At 38.1% G+C, this 25944-nt stretch overlaps 6 protein-coding genes and 1 non-coding gene across 14 annotated transcripts; 2 read left to right on the top strand and 5 right to left on the bottom strand.

Moving 5' to 3' along the window:
- LOC18780314 lies at positions 1469-2994 on the bottom strand. Its single transcript, XM_020561798.1, has one exon. It carries the CDS (start codon positions 2604-2606, stop codon positions 1668-1670), a length of 939 nt encoding a protein of 312 aa, XP_020417387.1. The 5' UTR covers positions 2607-2994; the 3' UTR covers positions 1469-1667.
- LOC18778904 (heterogeneous nuclear ribonucleoprotein U-like protein 1) lies at positions 4630-7536 on the bottom strand. The gene is made up of 7 exons (XM_007213504.2): positions 7312-7536; positions 6435-7198; positions 6119-6307; positions 5928-6036; positions 5789-5847; positions 5138-5714; positions 4630-5057 (listed from the first exon to the last, which is right to left on the bottom strand). The coding sequence occupies exons 1-7, from the start codon at positions 7463-7465 to the stop codon at positions 4954-4956; spliced, it is 1956 nt and encodes a 651-aa protein (XP_007213566.1). The 5' UTR covers positions 7466-7536; the 3' UTR covers positions 4630-4953.
- LOC18779196 (F-box protein At1g61340) lies at positions 8506-9912 on the bottom strand. The gene is made up of 4 exons (XM_007212079.2): positions 9776-9912; positions 9362-9647; positions 9161-9235; positions 8506-9066 (listed from the first exon to the last, which is right to left on the bottom strand). The coding sequence occupies exons 2-4, from the start codon at positions 9611-9613 to the stop codon at positions 8854-8856; spliced, it is 540 nt and encodes a 179-aa protein (XP_007212141.1). The 5' UTR covers positions 9614-9647; positions 9776-9912; the 3' UTR covers positions 8506-8853.
- LOC18778730 (putative FBD-associated F-box protein At1g61330) lies at positions 11941-13975 on the bottom strand. 2 transcript variants are annotated; one of them, XM_020561459.1, is made up of 3 exons: positions 12695-13975; positions 12451-12615; positions 11941-12369 (listed from the first exon to the last, which is right to left on the bottom strand). In XM_020561459.1, exons 1-3 carry the CDS (start codon positions 13673-13675, stop codon positions 12013-12015), a joined length of 1503 nt encoding a protein of 500 aa, XP_020417048.1. In that variant the 5' UTR covers positions 13676-13975; the 3' UTR covers positions 11941-12012. The 2 variants fall into 2 exon arrangements, with proteins under 2 accessions (XP_020417048.1, XP_020417047.1); XM_020561458.1 differs by having other exon boundaries at positions 11941-12615.
- Positions 14897-19141, bottom strand: LOC18780389 (telomerase Cajal body protein 1). 2 transcript variants are annotated; one of them, XM_020561253.1, is made up of 14 exons: positions 18771-19141; positions 18618-18680; positions 18312-18364; positions 18012-18092; positions 17774-17847; positions 17481-17563; positions 17049-17155; positions 16810-16952; positions 16686-16733; positions 16413-16465; positions 16223-16307; positions 16044-16110; positions 15832-15942; positions 14897-15271 (listed from the first exon to the last, which is right to left on the bottom strand). In XM_020561253.1, exons 1-14 carry the CDS (start codon positions 18959-18961, stop codon positions 15159-15161), a joined length of 1272 nt encoding a protein of 423 aa, XP_020416842.1. In that variant the 5' UTR covers positions 18962-19141; the 3' UTR covers positions 14897-15158. The 2 variants fall into 2 exon arrangements, with proteins under 2 accessions (XP_020416842.1, XP_020416841.1); XM_020561252.1 differs by having other exon boundaries at positions 18012-18098; positions 18771-19126.
- On the top strand, positions 19215-19286 carry TRNAD-GUC. Its single transcript has one exon. It is a non-coding gene; the product is annotated as a tRNA-Asp (tRNA).
- LOC18780071 (anaphase-promoting complex subunit 4) lies at positions 19337-25907 on the top strand. 6 transcript variants are annotated; one of them, XM_020561195.1, is made up of 19 exons: positions 19337-19686; positions 19777-19888; positions 20001-20092; positions 20187-20270; positions 20762-21001; positions 21148-21228; positions 21483-21634; positions 21892-22052; positions 22146-22246; positions 22355-22429; positions 22768-22947; positions 23310-23395; positions 23474-23572; positions 23909-24013; positions 24525-24663; positions 24843-25037; positions 25121-25273; positions 25409-25490; positions 25609-25775. In XM_020561195.1, the coding sequence occupies exons 1-19, from the start codon at positions 19618-19620 to the stop codon at positions 25701-25703; spliced, it is 2301 nt and encodes a 766-aa protein (XP_020416784.1). In that variant the 5' UTR covers positions 19337-19617; the 3' UTR covers positions 25704-25775. The 6 variants fall into 6 exon arrangements, with proteins under 6 accessions (XP_020416784.1, XP_020416781.1, XP_020416782.1 ...); XM_007213580.2 differs by having other exon boundaries at positions 19338-19686; positions 24813-25037; XM_020561192.1 differs by having other exon boundaries at positions 21892-22246; positions 24813-25037; positions 25609-25907.

Raw genomic sequence — 25944 nt, 5'->3', positions numbered from 1 at the left:
AAGAGAGAGATTGATGAGAGTATAAGCAAAATTACAATGATGGGTTTAGAAATGTGTCAAATTACAATAAAGTTTCAAAGTTTGTTGGTTGCTTTGCTTGCTGCTACTCGTTGGTCATTGGTCAACCCACGTATCATGTTCAATTACTCCAACAGTTGGTGGGATGAAATTTGCATGTGATATATAATATTCTTAGCATATACGCCTACAGGTCAAAAGCATGAAGAATCGCATTCTCCATGCTGAACCAAATCAGCTGCCCAACTCCATTTCGTTTGAATTAGATTGGAATTGAATCCAAATTAATTTGTATAAATTTTATTTCTCTATTTGAGATTTACAAGACATAATATATTGGATTATTCTATAATTTAATAAGTTTAGTTTTTTTCATTTTTTATAAATTCACCAAACATTGACTAAAATATTAGTACAAGTCGAGTTACCAAACAAGTTTGATATAAGTTGTTCTTTTTTATTTTATTTGACGGTTAGCAACAAATGTCATCACTTCCTCATTCATTCTATTTCCTTTGGAAACTTGACTGAAACTGATGGAAATGTATACCAAATTCATAGGTTTTTTAAAAGAGTAATACTCATACCATATTCTCATACCACCTTATGTGACAGATGATGTGTATAATCATATCAATTAAAACTAATTTAACATTTTTCTTATGATTTATTGATATTTTTTAATTGATGTGGTTGTACACCTTATTTACTATATAAGATGGTATGAGAATGTGGTATATAAATATGGAAAGAGTAGTATTATTCTTTTTTTTAATATTAAAAAATAAATTCATAGGCTCGTGGTTATTAGGCTTGGGTTTAGGTATCTCTTAATCGTTTGATTAAATTAATTAACTTTATCCAACGATTAAGAAATAGGACATCACCTAAGTGTCATAATAGAGTTCTTGAGGTAAATTGATCCAGAAACTGGACCAAGGCCATCCTAAGCCCAATTTCTATATGAAGAGCCCAAATGCATCAGGCTGAAGCAGACTGTTTAAGCTGAGTTTTGGTGTGCCTAGAATTTATGACACCAACATTCCTCTCCAGAAAATGCATGATAATTCACATTGATGAGAACCAATAAGTAAGGCTTTGGTTCTTGATTTGAGCCTTTGACGAGGCCGCAAACATCTAAAATTGGGATCACTATCTTGATGTGAGATTGTCCCCAGCCCTCCTTCTGTGCATGCATGATGCATCAAATCTCCAACAATTCCAAAATGCCAATGTTCATGTACACGACTTTGTTGCCTCCTCCTCCTCCTCCTCCGCCACCTCCTTATCAAAGGTGCACTTCGGACCAAACGTTGAAAATTCCACCACCACCACATTAGCCTCCACGTGTCTCTCAAACCTTATCAAGGTGACAACTAGTCATTGGTCTAATCGAAAATAAAATGTATAGGGGCATATTATGCATTCCAAATCAAACATTTAAAAAAAATTTAAGCGATAGTAACCAATCAAACATTTAAACCTCTGGATTAGTGATTAATATGTACTTGAACCTTGGTATAATACAACGGTAAACCATTACGCAAACATCCCTCGACTCAACACCCCAAAATCCCAACGTCCCAAAACACTCAAATTTTCACAATCCATCTTGTATTAATATATTAATTCCATTATTAACCCTAACATTAGCTGAACCTAACCTCGCCGGAAAACAGCCATTTCTTGCCACAATATTCATTGTTTCTCGTCGGAGATATATCAATCTCTATCAAATTCTCTTCCTCGTGATCAACTTGAAAATCCATGCCTCTCTTTGAATTTTCCTCCAAAGCAATCTCTATCAACCCTTCTCTGTCTTCCTCTTCCCACCTGAAGCACATGGTCTCCGGCGAGTCCCAAACTCCGGTCACCGAATACCCGCCGTCCGATGAGCTATCCGAGTCCGACTCCGGGTAATACATAGACAACGAAGGGTACCTTTCAAGACCCTGAACTTGGCTTTCTTGCTCTGGTTTCGAATTCGGGTCATTTCCATTACGATCCATCTCATCTTCTTCACCTTCATTCTCTTCATAAATGACCTCTAATGGCGCCTTCAGGTTCCACTCGACGAAAAAGTCTTCAAAACAAGGGTTCGGATCAAAACCCATTTCGCTTTCGGAGTCCGTCTCGGATTGGTAGGTGAAAAAGCTGTGATCTTGAGCTTCTGGTGAAGTTGGGATTTGCTCTTGGACTTCGGTTCTTTGAATGGAGGTGCTCGTGCTTCCCCTGTTTTCTTTGTTTTCCTCATTGCATTCTTTGCTCTCGTTGGTTTTGGTACACTCTGTTTCGAGCAGGCAAGAATTGTCTTCCTTTTCTCTGTGTTCATCGCCTTCAAATCTTTGAACAGCGCCAAGTCGTAGAATTGTGAGTAAGAGAATTCCTGTTATGATCGGCACTGGTGAGAAAACAATTCTGATGAAATGGTACGGGAAATAGAGGAGGATCAGAGCGTAGAGAGTGACAATGCTTGAAAACAGAGGACTTGAGGTAACAGAAGCACAAAAGCTGATCATGGTTTCAGTGAATACGAAGTCGGAAATGGAATTCAATTGGCACATCATAAGACTCGCATCTTCTTCCATGAAAGATACAAACTTTCTCAAGAGAAAGCGACGAGTAGAGGATCGAATGGTCCAAATCCCATTAAGTAGTGGGAGAGGAAAAAGAGGGAAAAAGAGCCAACAGCCAAGCTTGGATATGGGGGTAAAAGAAGGCGCAGGAGGAGAGCGATGGATAAAGAGGAGGTAGGGTTATTAGAAGAAGGATTGGGTTGTGGGGTTTACAAGCCTTTTTAAGTTTTTATACAGGCGACTGTTTAAATTACATTAAATTAATTTAATGAACGAGAAAATGACGACACGGAATATTATTATTGAGAGTAGGAGGGGAGGGGAGGGGAGGGGAGTGGTAGTGGTGGGTGGGTGCCATCTGCCATGGTTGTGTGCTCTGTCTGTCTGTGATATGCATTTACCAAGGTGACCTTTGTCCCATGAAATCTACTGTAAATATCAACCTTAAAAGATGTTTGCTTTTTTAATTATGTTCATTCATGAATTTAATCTGTCACATTCACTTAATAATCTCATCTCAGAGAGCAAGCAGGACCCAAAAAGGTCCAATCATCGGAAACGTCAACCAGCCCTCATTAGGAGGTTCTTTGGTTTTCCATGTTAACTTTTAATTGTTTTTGTCATTTACTTTAATTTAAAACCAAGTAATCAACTAAATATTCAAAACCAAGTAATTGGATTTGGGCATATCAACAAGCATGAGTTATGGCCATATGACAACGCGTATTGTCGGTTTCTTGGCCATGAAGTTCAAACTAAGGTGCGTTCTTAGCTGCCAAGAAGCAAGCAGAAGCAACCTAAATTTAACTACTCACTAACCTATATTGTTGGTTTCTCTATCCTCTTGTCACTTATCAGAGGAGGAGAGAGATTTAAAGAAAGGGCAATAGCAATTGGGTTAGGGAAGTATTTCTGTGGTTAAGAGGGTGAGCGACATCAAAGTCATATGGTATGAGAATGGCATTCCACTTTGCTCACCATGCACATGCTAGTAAAGGCTATGGTGTACCAACAATGGCTTTTCAGTGCCCAAAAAAGAAGAGGGCAACTACAAATAAAAAGTGGAGGTTTCTTTTTCGCTTTTTAGGATAGATAGAACTCTCTCTCTCTCTCTCTCTCTCTATATATATATATATAATCAGTCAATTATAAACAGGCCTCTCTGGACTCTGGGCTCTACCACTAAATCCTTAGCTTGACTTTCAAGAAAATAATGCAGAGTAGTTATGATTGGACTGGATGTGAAACAAGAAGAAATATCAACCAAAGCCAAAGAGTGCTGCTCTGTTTGCATTTCGGCATGTATGGGTTAATGCAGATGCATGATATAAATAAATGAAATAAAGGAATTCATTGAGCGATTATAATCATCCAGACTCAGAGAGCCAGAGAGAGAAAGAGGACGAGACAATATTCATTTTCCATTCCATTTCCAAACAACGCTTTGAATTTTAACTAGCCCACCCACTAAAAAATTCCTAGTTCCGCCCTTGCTTTGAAGGCTTCTATTCTTCTACTGGTATGGTATGAAACGGAAAATGAAACGACAGAGGAGCTGCTTCTAGACAGGAAACCATGCTATAAAGGCAAAATTGATGTGCGTTGTTAGTTGTGGCAGACAACGAATCTAACCACCACACCACACTCCCTCCCCCCCCCACCCCCCCCAAAAAATCATTGTTCAAAAGCCAAATGGATCACAAAAACTTTCAGAAGGCCTCATCACATGGTTTGGGACCCTTCAATGTCAACACACCAAGCGACCTCGTCAGCTATGGCCGGTCCCTAAACTGTTGTCCAATGCATGTGCTGTATTGCTTAACCCTAAAGTCATCACTCATCACCATGTGAAAACTGGAAAGCTCAAATCGTTATCCGAGCACAGATTTACATGCTGGGATAAATTATCAGGAAAACAAGTGTCAAAACAAGCAGAGTCCTTCAATTAGCTAATTTCCCACCGCAAGCATGCAACGTAACTACAATGTTATAACATGATTGTATGATTAACTGTTAATGAACACAAGTGTCATTGATCATTCAGTCAGAAAATAAGGGCACTAGGTGAAGAACCAAAATGCTGTCATATACAAACCAGAGTAGAATAGATACAACTAGTTCAAGTCCCGCACTCCCTCCCTCTCCCTTCAAATCTTAATAGGATTTCTTTCATATATCCGAAAACAAAAAAAGGATCAAAGAAAGGAGAGCTGGTCCTATCATCCTACGCAACGACGCTTACAAGAGGCAGCAGTTCATGAAACCTGATCTGTCTTCCAGTTCTTCCCCTTTCATGAATAATCCAACTTGGGGGGTAGCCTATGGCGTCAAAAGAAGGACCGTCAAATCTGTACAGAGATCAGTAGTACCTCGGACCAGGTTGGGGATAGCGTCCAGGATATGCAGTGTTAACAGGAGAATTTCCATATGGAGGTCTAGGAGCTGGAGTTCCAAAAGGTAAGCCTGAACCGTAGCCAATTAAACAATAAGGATAATATAAATCTTCTAAAGATACAGGTAACGATAATTTATAATGAAGCTACCTCCATATGCAGGTGGGGAAGGACTGGGAAGAAATGTGGGTGCTCTTGGATCCTGAGGAGCTGCAGCTCTCGGATATCCAGGATTATTGCCTGTGAATGAAGTCATTGCACTTCCTACCAGCGAGGGTACAATCGTACTACTACTGTAGGGGTTAGTGGCAGCATCAAAAGTGGTACTATTGCGTTCGATATTTTGCCTGCTGTGGGGTTCACCTGGCCCATAACTCTGGTAAGGATCTGTAACACCACCGCAACTGCCAAAATAGCCAGAATAAGATCCATAAGGAGTAACAGCCCCAGGTACAGGCCGACGCGGCAGCAGAGGAGGCATAGTAAATCGCTGCATAGGACTTTCCCCATAATTTGGTGAAAAGTTAGGAACATAGCTTCTAACAGAATACGGTGAAGAGGGCTGCACAGGACTTTCCCCATAATATGGTGAAATTAAAAAACCAGGGCCAACAGAATATGGTGAAGAGTTATTCGAGTTCTTCCAATCAGATTTACATGCAAGTGACTGCTTCATCTCATCCAAATATCTCTGTGACTCTTCTCTGTTGAGTTCTACAAACATAACCTTATAGAAGAAAACAAGAATTAGCCACAAACATAAAAAGTGCAATAACAGTGTCCTGTGTGTGAATAGTTTACCTGATCAAAAAACTCATCTGAACCAGGCATATCCTTGCAGACAGGTAAAATAAAATTGGCTGCCAAAAACATTATACGGGTCTCAGTGAAAACAGACATAAATATTAGACTAACAAAATTGGTGAAGGCACACCATTACCCAACATATTATTTACCGCATCAGCAGGTACTTCCTTTCCCATTTCTTTCGCTCTTTTCTTAGAACGAACATTTAGCTCTTCGGGGCTTGGAAACACCACAACAGCAATCTGAAATAGAAAATTATCCATATAGATTAAACAAGCAAAATACAACTCTTGCCATATAAATTCATCATGGACGGGTAGCAACCTTTCGGAAGAGAGCAAATTGTTTAAGTTTACGGTTACGAGCACTCTTGTACACATTTGTCTGATCAATAATGTAATTACGAGGTGTGGTGGCTGCTCTGGATAAAATGATGTTAAAAATTTCAGTTGCTCGATTCATCAGACAATCAAACCGTTCCCCATAATTGTTCCTACGCAAAAGCCCTGGCACCTGCACACAGTTTCACATTCTGCAATGAAATACTTATCGATAAAACAAACACCACTAGAAGCTATAGCAGGTACATTAGAATGGTGATAATGGAACAAAACAAAGAACATAAAACAACCATACCCACCTTCATTTGATCGAGAACTAAATTTGTTCCAAGCAAAACATAACGCTTCTCAGGGTGCTCTTTCACCCAATTTTCGGCCCAAGTTGTTTTGCCAGACCCAGGCAAACCTACCATCATAACCACCTCACAGTCCCTCGGGTCAGAAAAAAGGGGTCCAATAACTGCATTTCCATCCTCCAGTGCAGACGCCCAAGGCTTGAAACCCTCTTCAGCAACAAGGCCATCTTCAACACTGAACTGCAACTCCACCACCACATTTTTCAACAAAACATGTGGGAAAACCGCTGATTGCCATGGCATCTTCCTCTCCGGCGAATCCGCCACTGAAAGACCCAAAGCAGAAACATCAAAGTACGTTGCTCTACCCAACCATTTTCCATTCTTGGAGAAACCAATGGAAGCCATAGATTTATCTTCAAGATTGACAGAACAAACAATGGTATCGCCGAGCCCGAACTTCTCACCATAATCTGAAAACTTGCCACCATGTGAGAATGTTCCTGTGCCCCCATACCCAAAGCTGTACGCTGTCTCCCCAAGGTTTCCAACTGCTTCGTCCCCTCGAGAAATTCCAAGGCGGCATAGATTCTGTCTATCAGGAGCAGTGTCCTCCATATCAACAGTCTGCAAAGATACGACCTTGCAACCAAAACAGTACTTCCCTCCAGCTATACCCACATTCGCTCGAGCGCCAGACCAGCAGTAAGCAAAGCCCTGCTCGTGAAGTCCATATCCTTTAAGCTCATCGCCTTCGATTATAAAATCTTAACGCAAGAAAACAATTCACATCATCAATCACAGAAAACATTAGTTTCAGGGTTTAGGGTTTCACGCTACATTCACTAAATTCGAAACAAGAACCAGGAAATTCAAATACCTAGGGCACAATCGGCACAATTGAGAGCCACGCGTTGCTTCCGGCTCGATTCTGAACAAGACGAGAAAGACGGCACGTCATCGTCGACCTTGGTCTTCTTCGAGGCCTCCTGATGTTCGTCTTCACTAGGAGCTACGCGTTTCGTTGACGCCATTAGAAAGAGAAAACTATAAACAGATGCAAAGAGAGATAAAACGCGCGAAATGTAATGGTCAAGCGTTTATGAACTTATGATCATGAGATTATTGGCTAAAGACATTGGTATTTATATGGAATTATATAAGGTGGTGGAAATTCAGGGGCCTAGATTTTCAACCGACTTTTGAAGTTGGGTTGGTTCATATTTGGACTGTGTTTGTGTTTCGGACTGCATATTGTATTTGGGCCTCGCATTCATAAGAATCAAATTTTATTTGACCCAACAAAAATCAAATTTTAAATATTAAACTTCCCTCCTTCCTTCCTCTTATCTATTTTCATTCTTATCTTTTTGGGGGCAAGGGTTTTTATTTCAAATTTCATAAACAACAGTTATGATAGAAAAATGATAACAAAATAAAAATGTAAAGAAATGGACTCTCTTTTTATCTTTTTAATCGAAAATAAACAAGTACTTAATTGTTCATACTCATCGTTTTACCTAATTCTCATATCTAAAAAATCCCATTTGTTAAACGAAAATTTTCATTCAATTAACCAAAAAGCTATTTCCTTTTGAAAATGCAGAAAAGAGGACAACAGTTGGACAAGCAGACAATCAATACTGCTATATTTTTGCCATGCTAAGGGAAAATGTAAACTGTATTTAATACTAGATATTTAACGCAAAGCGTTATGGAATTAGATTGGAATTCCAAATGTAACCACTTGAGCAGCTAAAGTTTAGGCATTCAAACCAGCCCTGCTTTCTAAATATAAGGAAAGACATTTGCAGGAGGATTTTAATTTGAACAGCTAAAATTTAGGCAATCTGCTCTTAAACTAAGTTAGCAAGTGAAGAAACATAAACCCACCGATTGCTCTAAATAAAGATCTTTAATTGATTCTGTCCCCATTCCCAAATTTTGCTCATTCTATCCAACGCACAAAATCTCCCAATAGTTCAGAAAAACCCTAAAACTTTGTGCATCTTCATAACCCTAAAGTGATGATTCATCAAATCAAAGGAAAAACAGAGAAAACACACAGAACAAATTGCATGGAAACATCATTGATTTCATTAAAATCTAATGCTTTTGTACATTCTTCATTTTATTGTCAGAACCAAAGGGCACAAGATTAGCCCTTAACAAACAACTTGTGAATAGTGGAAATCTCTCTCTCTCTCTTTCTCCTTCTCTTCAAAACATGTACAAAAAGAGACGAACAAGCAATTATATCATCTTCAATCATAGCTTTGAAGAAACCGCTTGCAACCCTTTTCTCTATATGTTCACTCCAATATCATCTCTATCTCTTTAGATTTTTACGCTAACCAGCCGAAAACTACGACCATCACAGCCATGAATTTGTGTATTTACAAAACCCACATTGCAGATTCATCTACTCCTCGTCCCATGAAGCAAACAAGTTCACTGATATCTCAGCAAGCTTCTTTCGGCTCGGCAACTGCCTATGCTGCTCCCTCCACTGTTTCGGAGCATTCGGAGCTTCAATCTCATCCATATCGTCGCTTGAGAAATCAATGGCGGTCCGGAAAGCAGGGGTCTTTGAAGGTGTGCTATAGGCAAAATGCCACTGCTTAGCAATCAGAGTCTGCAATCACAGAAAGGGCAAATCAAAATCAATGCCAATCGCTTAAACAAACAAAAAATCAATTAATTACTTAAGTAAATTAAACTAAACTCACCGCTTCTCTAATTGGTTTTGATACGTGGAAAAGCTGTTTCAAATCCTCATGATGAACGCCACACACAATCTTAATCTGCAATGGACAAAAACGAACATACATATTTAATTCCTGATTGATCACAAATTCAATCAAAACAGATTCAGAATTCTGCATATGCATTTATCGATTTCAAGCAGAGCTCGAGAATTTGGGACTAACCAGAATCTCCTGAGGCAGAGCTTCTAGGGCAGAGGTTTCAGAATCCGAAACCAATTTCCCACTTCGCTGCTTCTTCAATGGAGTGCTGGGATACGAATCAGTAGGCGAAGGCTCGCCATTGTTAGAAATCCCAATCCTCTTCCTCCCTAAAGCTCGCGTGTACTTGACAAACCCTAACTCCAGCCCCTCCTCTGCCACCAAACCCCCGCGCTTCGATTTCAAGCAACTCTTGCATTTCTTTCCCAAAGCCATCTTCTCCAATCAGCAATTACCAAATCTTCAATCCCTATCCAAAACAAAATCACAAGCAAAGATCCAATCAATTAATAACCCACGAAAAGAAAATCTATTGGTAACAGATCATGAAACTTCTGAAATCTAAAGAAGAATCCAAAACCAAAGAGAGTAGGAAACCTTGCGTTGGATTAACCCTAGATTTGAGCCTCTCCGAGAGTATATAGGTCTATAAATCTTGTGTATCTCTCTCTTTCTCTCTCTCTCTCTCTCTCTCTCTCTGTGTTTTACCGTGGAAATGGAAACAAAGAATCGACTGAGCAGTTGGGTTTGCTTGGGTTTATATATCGAACGAAAAGATAGTTTCTTTCCTTTTTGAAAACAGTGAAAATGGTAAAATCTACGCGCTTTACGGAATCTCCTCGAATTTTCTATGGAAAAATCTTTGCGTTTCCATTAATTTATCCCCTCGGCGGTTAAAAAAACGAAGTAAAAAAAGGAGGGAGGCAAACTAGCCGTTTGAGTGGGACACGTGGCGGGAGGAGATAGCACGTAGGAAGCTGCACGTGTGCTGCTGGGGGGACGACGTGGCGGTTTGGTCGGTCCGAGTCGGCTGTGTCGGTAACTTACTCAACACGATGCATACGTGTTAAGAGTCCTACGACGTCTGCTTCGGGTTCTAATAAAGGGCCGGTCAGCTCACGGTCGAGTTTGATTGACTCCTTATTATGGCGACACGTGTAGATGTGATGGAATTGGACGGTAAGGATTTGATGTAGTTTCACTTTATGACGGCTAGTGGGCCTTGTTTGACTGAAGATTCTAGATTGGTGGCTGACGGCTGTTGCATTAGCAGCAGCCAATATAAACTACACGTCAAAACCATGTACGCGTTTATATGGGTGGGCTCTCGAGAAAGCATGTCTGTGACGGTGAGTGAAACATTGTTTTAAAATTAATTTCTTCTTTTTAGCTAAATTCTATTTGGTAAAATTGGAATTTCAAAAATCAAACTTTATAATTATCTGTAAGAAAACGTGCGCAATTTTTTTATTATAAAAAATGTGATTATCCCCTCAATTTGTTTTCTTAATTGGGGAAATTTAGATTGATTGGGCCATGGATCGATTTTAAAACATCATGTAATTATCTAAAATAACTACAGCATTGCAATCATAGTGCAGTGAAGAGTAGTTCTGTTAGAAGCAACTAGCAAGATTTGAGGAGGCCAAAATTATTTATTTTGAACTTTTTTGGGGGGAATTTTGGGTTGTCTTTACAAAGGGCTACTGCGTACTTGATCTTCCCTTAGCCCAAGTTGGCAAAGGTGATGGCTGAAGACCTTGCTGTTATGGCCCATCTTTAGGGCTGTTTTGCTATTAGTTTGTTTTGGGCCTTTGGCCTTCTTTGTAAGATGCTTGTGTTGTATAGTCATTTTATAGATCTAAGGTCCTTACATGAGGTCCAATATCGTAGCATATGGAATCCATCATTACATGACGTGGGAAATGCGCAATACGATCTTGCTCTAAAAAGATTAATAACTAGATCGCATTAGTTCCATAATAAGCAGTTAAGCTATAAAGTTTCGAAGTAGTAATTAACGTGCGCATAGGCATTCTTTGAATTAATTATTTTACCATGTAACTCATAATTGAACTAAGAAGTATTTTCGGTTACAAAATCTTCATATGAACTAGCGTCGAGAATCTTTGACCAAGAATTTATTACATACCATATCACGTTTGTGCATGATATACGATCTCACTCTATATATTTTACGTGCAAAACACATGCATTATGGAGTGACTATTCAATCCATACATACTTATAAATAATTTATTTCGTTTACAAGCATTAGTCAATTAAACTATATGAGTTAGAGCGAACTATATATATGACCCATAATATATGCTCAATAACACCAAGCCAGAGTATATTTTATATAATAATATGGTTCGTCTTTTTTATAAGAAATTTATAAACATATATAGTACATGATCACATATAAACAGCATAAAACATTTTGACACAAGAAATAGGGTCAAATTGCTGTATATGTATTGGAATGACTTTGGATATCATAGATTCTTATGCATCTAATCAAGTATATGGAAACCATTATATTTGTTTTTGTTCTGTATGTGGTACATGAATATATAGACTGAAAAAATGGAGTGACTAATTATCGAAATCGATTTCTTGGGGCAAAAAAGAAGAAGATCGAAATCGATTTCATGAAGTGTTCATGTCGAATGGGAAGTTCTTGATGTATGAAGTTAGACAGAATTAAGAATTTAACAATATGGAGGAAATGAGAAACATAAAATTTAAATGAGGATTTCAACTGAATTCCAAAGACAACCTTAAGTTAATAATTTGCAATGAAATTGATACATAAAACCATCTTAAAGAAATCAGTACCAACTCTTCGATTGTTTCGGATAAACAAAGCTTTTGTCCTCCCAAGCAAAACCTATAGATATTTCTGCGTCGGGAGATAATTTCCAAGAGAGAAAAGCATCGGTGAAAAAGTCCATATCCTGACGCAGAGCCCTACTGAAACGGAAACTTTTGGGGAGAAGAAGAAACATATATTCCAATGACATGGCTTTCCCCAAAAGAAACCTCGTCAAATCGAGGTGACAAGGTTGGAACCTAAAACCCATAATTTTGATGAGCTTTAGGTGTTTGAACAAGGCCGAGTGTTTGTCCAGTAATGGCCTTTGATGCAGTTCATAGAAAGCTCCGCCATCAAAAGTAAACTCATCCGCCTGCAGTAACATCATCATTACAAATAATTTGCTCATAAAGATCAGATATATATAGATAATCTGTTCATAATTTATACTCACATCGATAAATAATTTCTCGAGGCGTGGACAATTTTTGAGAAATGAAGCAATGTCGCCAGCATTGCAATAGCTAGGATTCTCCATTATCAACTGGAGCTCCTTCAAGTTGCGAAAGCTCACCTGCTTTTCTCTCAAAACCCCGTCAACAATTCTCGGAGACAAACCCTAACTCACATAAAAACAGATTATAAGAACACATTAACACTGAATTAAAGTAATAAATCAATCAATCAAGGAGACTAACCTCGAGAAATGTACTTGTAATGGTAAGAAGCTCGACATTATTCGAGATAGAAGAAGCAAGTCTTTCAACTTGCAAAGGGTTTGTGATCCCTTTCAGAGGCTTGAAATAGAGCATGGCCTCTTTCAAAAACAGCAAAGATTGAGAAATTACGCAGAAATTACTAATACTTCCACTATAATAAAGAGATCCAACACTCGGGGCATCAATCTCAATAACCCGAACCTCCGCCCGACAATTTCCCACCTTCAAAACCCTCAACCTCGTTTGCTTATGAGCGTGGATTCTCAGAAGCCGAAACCCGTGACACCGTCCCACGTCAAGGGTTTCGAGTAGGGCGCACCGGTCAAGTATAGTTTGGATGATCTTCGGGGTTATGTCAACTCTCCGGAGAACGAGAGTTGTGAGCAAGGACAGGCCTTTGAGGTCTGGTGGGAGCTGAAAGACCGAGTACGAGAGCTTCAAGACTTTCAGGCTCTCCACGTCGAAGAAGCGCGGAGGGAGAAGGAAAGAAGGCTCCTGTTTGGGTTGGGAGATGTCGAGATCCAGCTCCTGGACCCGTTTCTCGATGCATTTTCTTACCCATTCCGGCAAGTGAAGCTCGTGGGCATTGGGATCGAAGTGGAGCCGGAAGCTCTTGATCTCGTCACCCCTATGGGATTCGAAAACATGGTTCAGTATTGTCTCCAACTCGTCGTTGTCGTACTCTTCGGCAAGCTCTTTCTCGAAATGGATCCTGCGCGCCAGACGCCAGGAGTCTCTGAATCTTCTGGCCACAAGGCCGGCTTTGACGGCGGCTTTTATGGGGAGGAGGGTGAAGATGTACTCAATAAGGTCGTCTGTGAGCTGGACAGAACGGCTGTGCGACGGGCCGCTGCTGGAGCTGGATCCAACGACAGGACGGAGGAACGTCCTTAGTTGTTTCAGCGGCGGCCCGTAGACGACTTTCCGTGTGTCTCTTCTGGTCTTGTTTACTGGGAACATTATTGTTTGGTGAGCGAGAAGCTAGCAGCTAGAAGAGTGAAAAGGAAAGAAAAACTGGAATTAATTTTTCTTTGAGGAAGGAGGAAGAGAAAGCCAGTGTGTGGAAATCTCTGGTGGAGGCTGAGTTATTATAGGGGAAGAGGGTTTTGGTGGCTCTAAGGCTTGAGAGCGTGTCTCCATTGTTTTTTAGTATGTAAGTAAATGAATGAGGAAAAATCAGCTTCCGCTGGTTTTGCCTTTTCTGGCTTTCTCAGGAGCAATGACATGAAATGAACCAAAGAACGGCAAAAAAAGGTCAGGCGAAATTGCTGACGTGGCGGGACCTCCAGCTTATGACCATACGTTAAACGTATTGGGTTTTTGGCTGTTGTTGGTGGGTCCCACTGTTAGTGATGAAAAGTCTTGTTTGCCCTTTGTTTTGAGTGGGTGGATTTTATACATAAGCTTTAATGGCTTTTTCTCAAAACTAATCTAGGTGCTTAAGCATGGATGGCAAGCTAGTGCAGTCTTACTCATTTTGGAATCAACCCAGGACATTTTTATTTATGCCAAAATGCTATTTTTGTCATTGAAGAAGAATGTAAACATTTATTCGTTTAGATTTCTAATTATGAAAAGCACATCCTCTTAGGACTCGGTAGGAAATAATATTTAAAATGATTTTGAATTAACTCATTTTGGTATTCTTTTTTAAGAATTTAATCCCTAACTAAATATTTTATCTCCTATGAAAATATTGTTAACCTTTCCAACTTGAAGTCATGGCCTTTAAATTGCAAATTAATTTCATTATCATGGGCTCGTTTAAAGGTCAATGTGCAACAAATACGACTTGTCATTGCATCATCTTGTAAAAAAGTTTAGTAATATAATAATGATAGATGTGTATCAATTTAGTGTCCAAACCAACCACTTCTTGTACATATGTGACACTTATTAATATAGACGGACTTTATGAGAGACGTGATCGGAAAATTTGATATAAATAGTTTTATCTTGTTAGTCACTGCAAGTTAGATGTTAAGTTTGTAAGTCGATAAATAATTAGATTAAAAGTCATTAGTAACTATTTAAAGGAAAATTTACCATAAAAATATTATTATCAACTATTAATTTTCTTTTAAAATGTGTTCTTAAAAAATGATTGGTCAGATTTACTTTTATGTAGTTTTTGAATTTTTGGACCACTCAGAAAAGGGCAAAACAAAAACAAAAACACGATTAGCATAAAAATTAGTTCAGTCAGCAGAAGCTTCGAAGTCGAAATGTACGATACACCCATCAAAATTGAGCTCAAACAATTGTGTTTTACATATAGTTGCACGAAGACATTTCCTATTTGACTGATCTTGTTTGCAACCTTGTAATACAATTAATGTACAACAATTAGGCAAATGATGCACAGGCCAAGCTTTAAATGTAACCGAAGCTCATAGGGATTATCGAGTGCACACTTCGTTGGACAGAAGCTATTGTAATATGACTAGGGATCTTGGTGCAGGTTATGGCTATTATGATCATCACCGTCAATGTTAACATCATTCTCCACCACTGAAGCAACAGAGAAACTCCACACAGAAGCACAGTTTTCTTCACCTGCATAACCCAGGACAATTAACCTCCTATTAGTACAATGACCTTTTGCTATGTTATGCAAGTTAAAAAGTTGGGCAGCTAAGATTAAAACTCAGACAGGTTTCATGTTTCATACGAACCCTATCATGTATCTTCTTGTTATTTAAAGAGCCAGGGAAGTAAGATAGAGGGGTAACCTAACACACTTTCTGATTCTTCATTCGTGGTTATCAACACCACAACAAGTATAATAGTATAGGGCACGCCAGTAGTATTTCAGAAATTACAACACTCCAACCACAAATTCATCCAAAAGTCTTTGCAAAGCAGGCATATAAGAAACTGAATTAAGCTCAAAGAACAGTCCTATCTGCCTCTTACTACCTTTTGGATCCGAATAATACAAACTAACTCCTAAGGAATGACCAGATCATGCACCCATAATCATGATTGAGATTGGGAACACACAAAAAAACACGATTAGCATAGGAGACTACAATTAGAAGGATATACAATGTAATTAATTGAAAATATCTCCAAACGAAGAAATTTGGTTTCAGCATTAGGTTCATAGGAGCTACCACTTAAATGCAATTCCTCATTGCCATCATCAGGACCAACAAATCTTCGCTGCCCAGAAGAAGATGTAGCCATGGGGAGAAAGGGATGAAAAGAGAACCCGTTAATGGTATCTGCGTGGTGTAGAGAACAGAAGAACTTGTTAGGTAATAGAAGAGACTAAGTCATATTGAAGTAGCGTTCTCACATCTTTATAAGATACAAAATGAATTACCCAATGCAGCTTGGAAGCCTGATACCCATTGTCCAGTTTGAAGATCATAGGTATGAACAATACCGTCCTGAAACCGAAATGCACAAATAAGCAGATAAGTAACAAATCAATATAAAATAGGGTTTTGATTTGGTTGTGGCATAACATCTGGACATTGAATCATAAAGCTAAGGCGCTACCTGGCCACCTGTACAAAGATGTCGGCCAAGTGGGTCAATATCAAACAGAATTCGCTGGTTGGTATCTTCCGATGACCTGTATAACCTAATTCCAAGGTGCAAATAAAATAACGTGAGCAAAAAAGATTTTCAATGTACAGAATACATGATAACTTTCTAAATTAGAGAAAATAATAAAAAAGAATCTTACTTGTACACAACATCTACAGCTTTGCGCATATCCCAGCATAGTATATAAGGATCCTTCAAGTAAAATTTATGTAAGCAAATGAAAATCACATTTAAAATAGAAAGCAAGAGCACATATGCTAATGTATAAACACTTCAAAAAATTTACTCGCATCATAAACTGACAGTTGTTATAGAGAACTTGTTTACTGCATTTCAAATAATCAAGCCAATGCCAGAAAATGATAAAAATAAACAACCAACCAAAAAACATCGAACACATGAAGCTATTTACCTTCCGGCCTCCAGTATATAAATAATTTCCATCCTTTGAAAACTGGACCTGAAAGGAAAATGATTTTGCTCATCTGTTGAAGTTGTGATCAAAGTGAAATGAACAATAAGGAATGCTGACTTACATGAGTAATCCCACCTTCATGACCATGCAATACATATAAGAGTTCCATATTATCTTCTCTATATATTGCAGCTGTCTTGCTGTAAGAACCTATAGCTAGCATTCCACTATGGGTTGGACAAAAAGCCATTGCAGACATTATACCTGTCCACAATAAAAATGCTGAGGATTGTGCACTTGCATAACTTCTTTTAATTTATCATTGGAACTTCTATATAAAGCTAAACTGATAACACGTACCAGTTTGGCCTTCTTTGTTTCCTTGAACAGTTGAATACTGTTCAAAATCCCTACCAGGACGATGTAAATCAAACACCCTAACAGATTTGTTGTATCCAGCAAAAATCCTACAAAACAATTGAAGAATACGATGCTCTTAAATCTTCTGTCAAATTTGGAGAAACACAGGGGAGTGAATATGACGAGTTAGGGGCAATTATAGAGCCATTTCCACATGGTGTCTTACAGTTATATCACAGTTTATTGTAAGAACTTACATGCATAGTGTCCAATATTGAAATCCAGGATTCGATGTCCATTTAAATTCCACAAAATTTATATTCTCAAACATGAAAGTAATAATACAAAAACTAAAGCACAAAACATGTGATTAAATTGTATAACCTTTGAAAAAGGAAAAAAGAAAGAAAAAAAGCAGAAGATCTTTCTTACTTCGTTCCAGTGGGATTAAAGGCAATTGAAAAGGCAGCTGTGATTTCATCCACGGCATCATAAGCACGATACGTGCAACGTAGCTGCAATTTTAAGCCAAAGAAAATGGTGTTAATGAAATACACTAATATTGAATCCCCAGATACATATCAGAACTTCATATACAAGGGAACACAGTGATCTAAACATGGAATAGCCGAATTGTATATGTTGCAATGACATATCAAGTGGTAAACTTTACAAAGATATTAATTTTATTTGCATAATGAAGACTTGCAATAATGAGCCAGCACCTGCCCCGAAGAAGCATCCCAAAGATGAATTGGATGGTCACGAGATGTTGTTGCAAAAACACTGGTAACCGGGTCTGCAAATGCCAACCAAGATTCCAAATCAAGCTTTAGCTTAGAGTATTACATCAGCCGCTATAAAATATATATTTTGAAATATCAAATGGAGATTCTCATTGTCATAATAATAATAATAGGATAAACTTAACAGGTTCTCCCCATGACAGAGTTGCAAAGATACCTGAAGCAGACATGTACGGGTACCAACAGAAGTCATATACGGACTCTCCCTCATTCACAACACTGTTTGCAGCATAGGAATCTGCAGCTTAAGAGTAAAAAAATAAAAGCTTAAAAAGGATGACTTCACTTAGATGCAAATACAAACTAATCAAACCTAGCTCGACAATGAAGACTTTCATTCACAAATAATACCAAGCAAAAACTTTTATTCTTTTCATGAGAATATATTTGGAAGAAACTAATATTAGTACATAATATAATAAAATTTTAGACTAATATCTTCTGAAAGCGAACTTACCTTCATCAGCAGCTACAGAACACGCGTTAACATTATCACTCCCATAATCTGGTCTGGTTAAGAAGCAAACAAGAGTATAGTTAGCAAAACTTGTTTTTGTCCAATATAAAGCTAGCAGTAGCAGACACCATTTTTACAATTTGAGAAAGTTGGTTTTTTGAATTGCATTTTGAGTAGTTATAAAGGCCAGAAAGTAAAACCGAAAATTGTTACCCAAACCAAATGGCACTGCTTTACTCAAATACAATTTACATTGCTCTTTTGTACTCTCCACAATCCACACAATGCAATCAATGGAAAACTTACAATGCGAAAACACGAAGCATATTGTCCTCGGAACTGGTAAGAAAGCACGACCCATCTGGAGACCTAAACCCAAAAAATTAAACACAAAATAAAAAACCAAAATTTGGAAAGAAAACAAAAGAATGAGAAAGCAAGGGTTGGTGCAACATGTACCATTTGACGCCCTTGAGAAAGTTGTTGGGGTTTGGAGAAGCTCTGAACTGGTGGCAGAAGTGGTAGGTTCTCTGTGGAGGAACATCGAACCGAATCGCAGGCCAAGCGTAGTCTTGCTCCGTTGGGTTTTCAGTAATTTCTGTGTCTGGGTTGGGCGAATGGGGTTGGCGACGCTGCTCTTCTTCTCCCATTGCTTAAGCTTGAGCTTAAGCCTCACTGATCAACTGCGTTAGCTACTTGGCTTTAGGCTGTATTTGGTCTTGCCGCCAAAAATAGGGTCCGCAGCTTCAGTTCGAAGCTGGGTCGTGACTTGTGCCAAGCCTCAAATTTAGCAGAGAATCATTTTTGGGCTTCAGTAGAAGAAACAAAACACAAGGCGAAAGAAATTCTTAAACAAGTTATTAGCTGTGAAATATCTATTTTCAATCTATTATTATCAATGGAGTCGTTGTAGTATAGTGGTAAGTATTCCCGCCTGTCACGCGGGTGACCCGGGTTCGATCCCCGGCAACGGCGTTTTTATCTTTATTAATTTTTTGCTTTTGGACATTTGATCTGAATTTTTCGATTTCCACGGCCTTCGGTTTAGGGCCTCGGGCTTTAAAACCCAAAAATAAAAAAAGCCCGCCCTCATTTTCAATCTCCCTCTCTCTCTCTCTCTCTCTCTCTCAACTCACATCCCCCTCTCTTCACTCTTCACTGATCAGAATTCACCGCTCAGTCAGATATCTTCTTCTTCTTCTCTAAACGGCACCGTTTCTGCTCCCATTCATTCTGGTGCTATCAAGATTTAAGGTTCTGTAAGCAAACTGCGGTTCACAGACTTTTTCTGTGTGCAGATTTTGCCATGGAAACTGATGAGGCTCAACGAGTGCTTCCCTTTCAGCTTCAGTTCGATAAGCCAGTTGCCTCTCAGGTTTCTTTTACAATTTCTCAATAAAATCCCCAATGTATATGTGGCAGCGTGCCAAATTCGGTCTTTGTAACTTTGAATTTTGAATGGCAGATTAAAATTGCAGAATGGAACCCCGAGAAGGATTTGCTGGCTATGGTCACTGAAGACTCCAAGATTTTGCTGCACCGTTTTAATTGGCAGAGGTTGTGGACAGTCTCTCCCGGTATCTCTCTCTCTCTCTCTCTCTCTGATTTTATGTTATTCTCGTCTTGAGTGCTTTGAGTGTGAGCTTAGTGGTACTTTTCTTTTCTTTTCTATTTCTGAATTTTGACTAGGAAAGAGCATAACATCATTATGTTGGCGTCCTGATGGTAAAGCAATTGCTGTTGGGCTTGAAGATGGAACAGTTTCATTGCACGATGTTGAAGTAAGTAGCATAAACATTTTTTACGATATGAAGTTATAACCTATGCTTTTCTATTTTTTTGGCTCTTCATTTATGATTTTTTAATGCAAGGCAGAACGGAAAGTTGCTGAGAAGCTTAAAATCCCATGGTGTTGCTGTTGTTTCTCTTAACTGGGAGGAGGATGGACAGATGAATAAAGTATGTCGTTATCGATCTAATTGTAGGCCATGCACCAATTTGGGTTTAGTGGGTGAAAATCACTTTGTTTTTATTTACTTGAACTTTTTTGTGTGTGTTAAATTTCAGCCAGAAATATATCTCTTCTTACAAAACTTTTGCCTGGATGTTTAACCATGCTCTTGCTTCCATATTTACTTGCTAACTTTTTTGAACTTCTGATGTTTCATTATACTTTAGAAATTTGAGATTAGAGTTAATTTACCAAAATATATATATCGAAATTTATGACATAACAATATTAATCTGACTCTATTTCTGATATAATTTTTATAGAAGCTTTCAGGAATCATCTTTGTTAGTATTTTTCCTCTAAATTGGGGGGGGGGGGGGGGGGATGGGGTTGGTGTTGGGTTGGGGGAGAAGAAGGGGGGAAAGGAGGGGAGATGAGTTTGTTTTTTAGCGGCAATGTATGGTCTCATTTCAATCCATTTCTTGAAAACTAATTTCAGGATGAGCAGGGCAGCATATCAACATATGAAGACCGTACTCCTCATTACTTCCCACCTCCTCCAAGAGTTCCACGGATGCCTGGACTGGTATCTGGAGATACTGGTTTTATAGATGATAGTGAAGATTCATTTCGAGAGCTGTCAAATTCTTCACAGCAACGATTTAATATCCTCTGTAGTGGGGACAAAGATGGATTCATTTGCTTCAGCATATTTGGGATTTTCTCAATAGGGAAAATTGTAAGTTGTAACATGTGAAGCATTCTTAAAAAGTGATGGAGTTGATAATGCTTTATTATGTTAAACTACTTATTTCAGTTTATGTGTGATATATCACTTAACTGCCTCTGTTATCTTTAATATTTAACGCACTTGCAATGTGCCAGAACATACACAACTTCTTTGTTCCTACTCTGCTTATGGATACAAAAGCTGAGTGCAGACTTCAGAATGCTTCTGTTCACAAGGTACATTCATCCTTATTTCAGTTTAGTACTTCTGCATGTGGGGAATAATTGATGGCAAAGTTACTGTCATGGTCTTGGAAGATTTCTTTCTGTTAGGATTTTTCCATTTCCTAATGCTATCATAATTTCCAGTTTTACCTTTTATTTTATTTTATTTCACTTTAACATCATATGCTTCATTTTTGAAGCTTTTCGCAGGCCAACAGAAAAATACTTTACCAGATCAAGCTGATGTTGTTACATGTTGTCATTAGGTTGCTTTGTCAAAAGATCTTTGTCATTTGATAGTCATATGTTCAGGAGAATTGAGTGAAGATAGGAAAGAATCAGAAAACAGGTCAATGACTCAACATGGTGTGCGTGGCTTACACTGCACAGTGCTTGATACATCTATATTTTGGAAGAGGTAGCTTTCTTATAAAAACCAGGATACCACATATTGCTAGTCTCTATCATCTCTATCATCTCTTTCTTTTTATCTTTTTGTTCACTGTTTCAATGCTTACCAATAACTGCTCTAGATGTAAAGTTTTGGGCTCCGACATCAGTTTAGACGTAGTTGACATAGTCATGCTTAGTATTGCACCCCATTTATGTTTTCTACTCAACTGTTGATTTCCCTTCTGCATTTATAATGTTTTATGACTGTCTTTCTCATTGTAGGAAAAATGAGCTTCACCAAGTGGCTCAACAAGCTTCTAACATTGAGGAATTGGTTGAGGTTATTCGGGCATCACTTTCAGTTATGCATAAGCAATGGTCTGATGCTATGCACACTTTTCATGAAAAGTTTGATTCTCTTTCTAATCTGATTATTGACAATGGTAACTTCTCAATGACTCTATATCCCTCTTTCTTGATGCAGTTCTTGCTTATTTTAGTTTTCCATTCATACATTTCCTACCATTTGTATATAGGACTGGACTCTTGTCCCCAAGAAGAGTTTTTGAGTCTTTTAGGTGGTGCAAGGACTAGTCCAGCCGTTCATCAATTTCTAGTTAACTCTCTTGGTGAAGTGGTATGCTTAGTCCTATATAGAAACCTCTTTTGACATTAGCATTTAGTGATATGCTAAAAAAAGTGAACATGAGAGCATAGTGGATTCAACAAGTGTATTTACTAATAGGGTGTGAAGCGCGTGTCAAAGGCTGTTTGTGGTGCCGGGAAAGAACTTCAGCTTATTGTCCTAAATCATCTCCAGGTGCGTTATTGTTAGCTCTTGCTGTTGATGCAATAGTTTCCTGTTAGGAGCAATTGATTTTTGTTCTACTTTTTGTTGGTATCATCTTGTACAAAAAGGTACATCACTTAATAGTTCCCTGATCAGTATCTATATTAAAATACAATGCTTCTCATACATGGATATGAAACTGGCGGAAGTAGGAAATATTATTTACCTTTTTTTAAAGTTCACAAATTGATCCATGTTTATGTTTACAGAAGTAGTAAACCTGCTGCCTAATATATATGATCCTGTTTTCTAATGTTCCTTCTATCAAAGGGTTTGGGTGCAAACTAAACATAACTGCCTTTTTCCAGCCTGCTGCAGAAATTATTGCATTCAGGATGGGCGAACTAAGAGGCCTTTCAAGATGGCGAGCAAGATATCAGGGTATTGGTTTGGATGAGGCACTCATCAATAATGCGACAGAGAAAGCTGGAATGATACTTATACAAGTAGAACGATTTATTAGGGTGCTTTCAACTGTGGTGCAGCAGGTTTGTTTGCATCTTAAAAGCTCGTTTATTTTAGAATGTTCTCAGATGGAGAATAAATATTGCTTGTATAACTATATGCATGATCTAGCAGATTTCCTACTTTTTTTTTCCTTCACTGTTGCCAACTATATTTACTACATAGGCTGTAGTCAGAAATGATAGTTGCTCGGATATCTTAAGATGATTTTCTGTTAATTTAGAGAAACCATTGTTATTTAACTCCAAAAAGCCACCTGAACTTTTAAGAAGACTAACATTAGAAATAACTGAAGAAGTATAATAATTCAGGCAGTTTGATGATTATGTTCTGTACAAAATGAAAAGTTTCTTAATTTCTGAAATTCTGACGTATTTTCTTTCAGTTTTCAAATTTCTTCAACTGGCTGTTGAAATGTATAAAGTTACTTATGTCAGAACCTAGTGATCATCATCTTCTACCGTACAATAGGTCTGTGCCACATATTCTTCTTTGTTTCATCTGGATACCAGCATATATTCTTTAACTCACAACATAACACTTTGGCAGTGAACTTGTTGTTATATTCTTGAAGTTTTTATACGATCAAGATCCTGTGAAGCAGTTGCTGGAAGCATCAGAAGCTGATGACCATATTGAAGTTGGTTTGTAAGTTGTTTTTAAATTACACTGACGGACAATCTAGTCTATAGTACAACCATTTTCTCAATTGGTATATTCTATCATTTAGTATCTTTTATGCATATCATAGTTATGGCTTATCTGTAGCCATCTATTTTGTACAGCTGCAGATGGTTTGATATCTAATATCCTTATTGCCTGCAGAGCACATCCAAATTAAAAACACCAGATACTTCGTGCATATCTGTATACATGCATGTGCATATGAAGAATGGACATGTGTGCTTGCATGTGTGGCAATTCTGCAAGTATATGGATTCTCATATTAAATCTCTAAACAGTATGAAGTTGCCTTGTTTTCAGGGAGACAATGCAGAGAGTTAAAGAATTAGTTCAGTTTGGGGGATTTTCAGATTTTGAATATCTGCAAAGGACTTTAGCCAAGGAATTTCAGCAGGTGGAGTCTAGGTACGTAGATGGTTGGCGAATAAGTTCAGTTTGGGGGATTTCCATGCCCTCATCTATAAATTTTTCCATGGAACCTGCAGTCTCATAAATTGACGTGCTTCCATTCCTCAAAATGTAACCATATCATTATTTACTGTTAAAGGAAAATGTTAATCTATTATGAGCTCTCTGACAGAGATCAGAGAAATATTGCTTTAATGATTTCAAATCACCATTCCTGTTTTTAGTGGTTCTAGTTATCAAAATTTTTTTCCTTTTACTGCAGCCAGTAAACTTAACTTAATTACTTCAGTCACCATGAAAGTATAAATTTGTTTATTCTTTACTCCAAAACTTTCCCAAGTAACATGAAATGAAAATGAGATCCTGCTTGATTAACTTTACACCGAGTCATTGACAAAGACAAGCAAGTGGGCGTGCACACACTCACATATAAGCATGTCTACATACATTTTTTGAATAGTACGTGCTTTTTCTATTTGAACTTACAGTTGCCCCCTTGTTCTTTTAGTTTTAAGGAGGCTTTTCGGATGCCTTTTACTACAATTTCAAGAAAGATACTGTGCGGGGATTTATTGCCGCTTTGCCCTCTTCCACCTTCGTCAGCATCTTTGTCTTCCACCATTCCGATGTCAGTATCGTATTACAAGGTATTTATTGTTTTTGCAATTGAGGATGTTTTTAACATGCGTGATCAACCAGCAATTGTTCTATTATTCAGAAAAATCAAAAAGGGATTCCAATACTTAAAATTCACTATCAATGACATTAACTCTTTGTTTTCTTTCATACTCCATAGGATGCCTCCCAATCTGTCTCTTCTCATCAGAGTCAACACATGCTTCTTGATTACATATCTTTCCAAATACCAGATGGTTCTTTCTCCGGAGTTTCGAATTGTATAGGCATAGTGAGAGGGTTTATGCATGACTCGATCAGTGTAAAGAGGGGTTATACTTCACTAGAAGCTGTATTATTGTGTGTACCTGGTGGTTATTGCTGTGCGGATCTTTCCTTATATAAGGTAAAGACCTAAGTTACCATGTGCAGTCATCTCAATTTTTGTTTTTTGGAAGGTCACTTAAAGTGCTTTATAATATATAACAGGAAAGTCAGATTGTTCTGTTATTGAATGAAACAACTGCCACTTCTGAAAGTTCTGGAAATGCTTCTATGATGATTGTGCAAGTAAATGACCTTCCCTTTGTATCTATCTCAAGATCCACTGGTCTAAACTACTGGAAGTTGCATCAACTAGAGGTAATTCTAATTTTTGCTCCCTCACGCATTGATTGTGTTAAATTACTTAATATAAAAAAATCCTGTGACCCCCGTTCTCTCTGTTCGCATGTTGCTCTGTGGTATATGATACTTTTCTAAAACATGTACATTTAGGACTCTGTCTTTCACTTGCAAATGGAGAATGAGAAGGTTCGCAGTATACCTCACTCTGTTATTGCTCCACTGGCAGTCAGTTGTAAGTTCTTTAATTCTGAGTTCAAATCAACTTGTTCTATCACTTGTGTCTGCAACATGGGAATTGTGCGTGTTTTTGTTTTTGTTTTTTGAAATATTGGCTGAATTTGTTGTAACAGCATCAAGAGGCGTGGCTTGTGTTTTTGCTGCAAGAAAACGTGCCTTGGTCTACATTCTGGAGGAAGATGAAGACGAAGTCTCAGATGCAGAATGACTTGTATATATAAATTAATTTCTCACTCACGCCTAGGACAAATTTGTTTGTTTTACATTCTCTGCCTCGGCGTGTATCATAATTTTGTTCTCGCAAACAAATGTGTTTTAAATTTTGTTTCCAGAGCATGTGTCATAATTATTTTTCTCTCGTAATTACTTTACATTTTGTAAATATAAAATAGAGAACTGAAAATTGGACTTTTATTGTCGACCAAAACCAAAAAAATCGGAGGTTGCTT

The sequence above is a fragment of the Prunus persica genome, chromosome G4, assembly GCF_000346465.2.
Source record: "Prunus persica cultivar Lovell chromosome G4, Prunus_persica_NCBIv2, whole genome shotgun sequence".
NCBI classification, from domain to species: domain Eukaryota; kingdom Viridiplantae; phylum Streptophyta; class Magnoliopsida; order Rosales; family Rosaceae; genus Prunus; species Prunus persica.
The sequence above is the reverse complement of the archived record's forward strand: the minus strand, read 5'-3'. Positions and strand labels throughout refer to the sequence as shown.

Bases quoted from the DNA above. Each gene is read 5' to 3' on its own strand.
- LOC18778730 (XM_020561458.1), bottom strand. From the start codon at position 13,675: ATGTTCCCAGTAAACAAGACCAGAAGAGACACACGGAAAGTCGTCTAC. The intron at 12,616-12,694 runs GTTAGTCTCCTT...TATGTGAGTTAG, and splicing joins TTACAAGTACATTTCTCGAG to GGTTTGTCTCCGAGAATTGT.
- LOC18780389 (XM_020561252.1), bottom strand. From the start codon at position 18,961: ATGGGAGAAGAAGAGCAGCGTCGCCAACCCCATTCGCCCAACCCAGAC. The intron at 18,365-18,617 runs GTAAGTTTTCCA...CTTCTTAACCAG, and splicing joins ATGCTTCGTGTTTTCGCATT to ACCAGATTATGGGAGTGATA. The intron at 15,272-15,831 runs GTAGCTCCTATG...TGGGTTATGCAG, and splicing joins TGAGGAATTGCATTTAAGTG to GTGAAGAAAACTGTGCTTCT.
- LOC18778904 (XM_007213504.2), bottom strand. From the start codon at position 7,465: ATGGCGTCAACGAAACGCGTAGCTCCTAGTGAAGACGAACATCAGGAG. The intron at 7,199-7,311 runs GTATTTGAATTT...TCTTGCGTTAAG, and splicing joins TTGTGCCGATTGTGCCCTAG to ATTTTATAATCGAAGGCGAT. The intron at 5,058-5,137 runs GTAGCTTCATTA...GCTACGGTTCAG, and splicing joins TTCCCCACCTGCATATGGAG to GCTTACCTTTTGGAACTCCA.
- LOC18780314 (XM_020561798.1), bottom strand. From the start codon at position 2,606: ATGGAAGAAGATGCGAGTCTTATGATGTGCCAATTGAATTCCATTTCC.
- LOC18780071 (XM_020561192.1), top strand. From the start codon at position 19,618: ATGGAAACTGATGAGGCTCAACGAGTGCTTCCCTTTCAGCTTCAGTTC. The intron at 20,093-20,186 runs GTAAGTAGCATA...AATGCAAGGCAG, and splicing joins TTTCATTGCACGATGTTGAA to AACGGAAAGTTGCTGAGAAG. The intron at 23,396-23,473 runs GTCTGTGCCACA...ACACTTTGGCAG, and splicing joins CATCTTCTACCGTACAATAG to TGAACTTGTTGTTATATTCT.
- LOC18779196 (XM_007212079.2), bottom strand. From the start codon at position 9,613: ATGGCTTTGGGAAAGAAATGCAAGAGTTGCTTGAAATCGAAGCGCGGG. The intron at 9,236-9,361 runs GTTAGTCCCAAA...TGTCCATTGCAG, and splicing joins CTCTGCCTCAGGAGATTCTG to ATTAAGATTGTGTGTGGCGT. The intron at 9,067-9,160 runs GTGAGTTTAGTT...CTGTGATTGCAG, and splicing joins CAAAACCAATTAGAGAAGCG to ACTCTGATTGCTAAGCAGTG.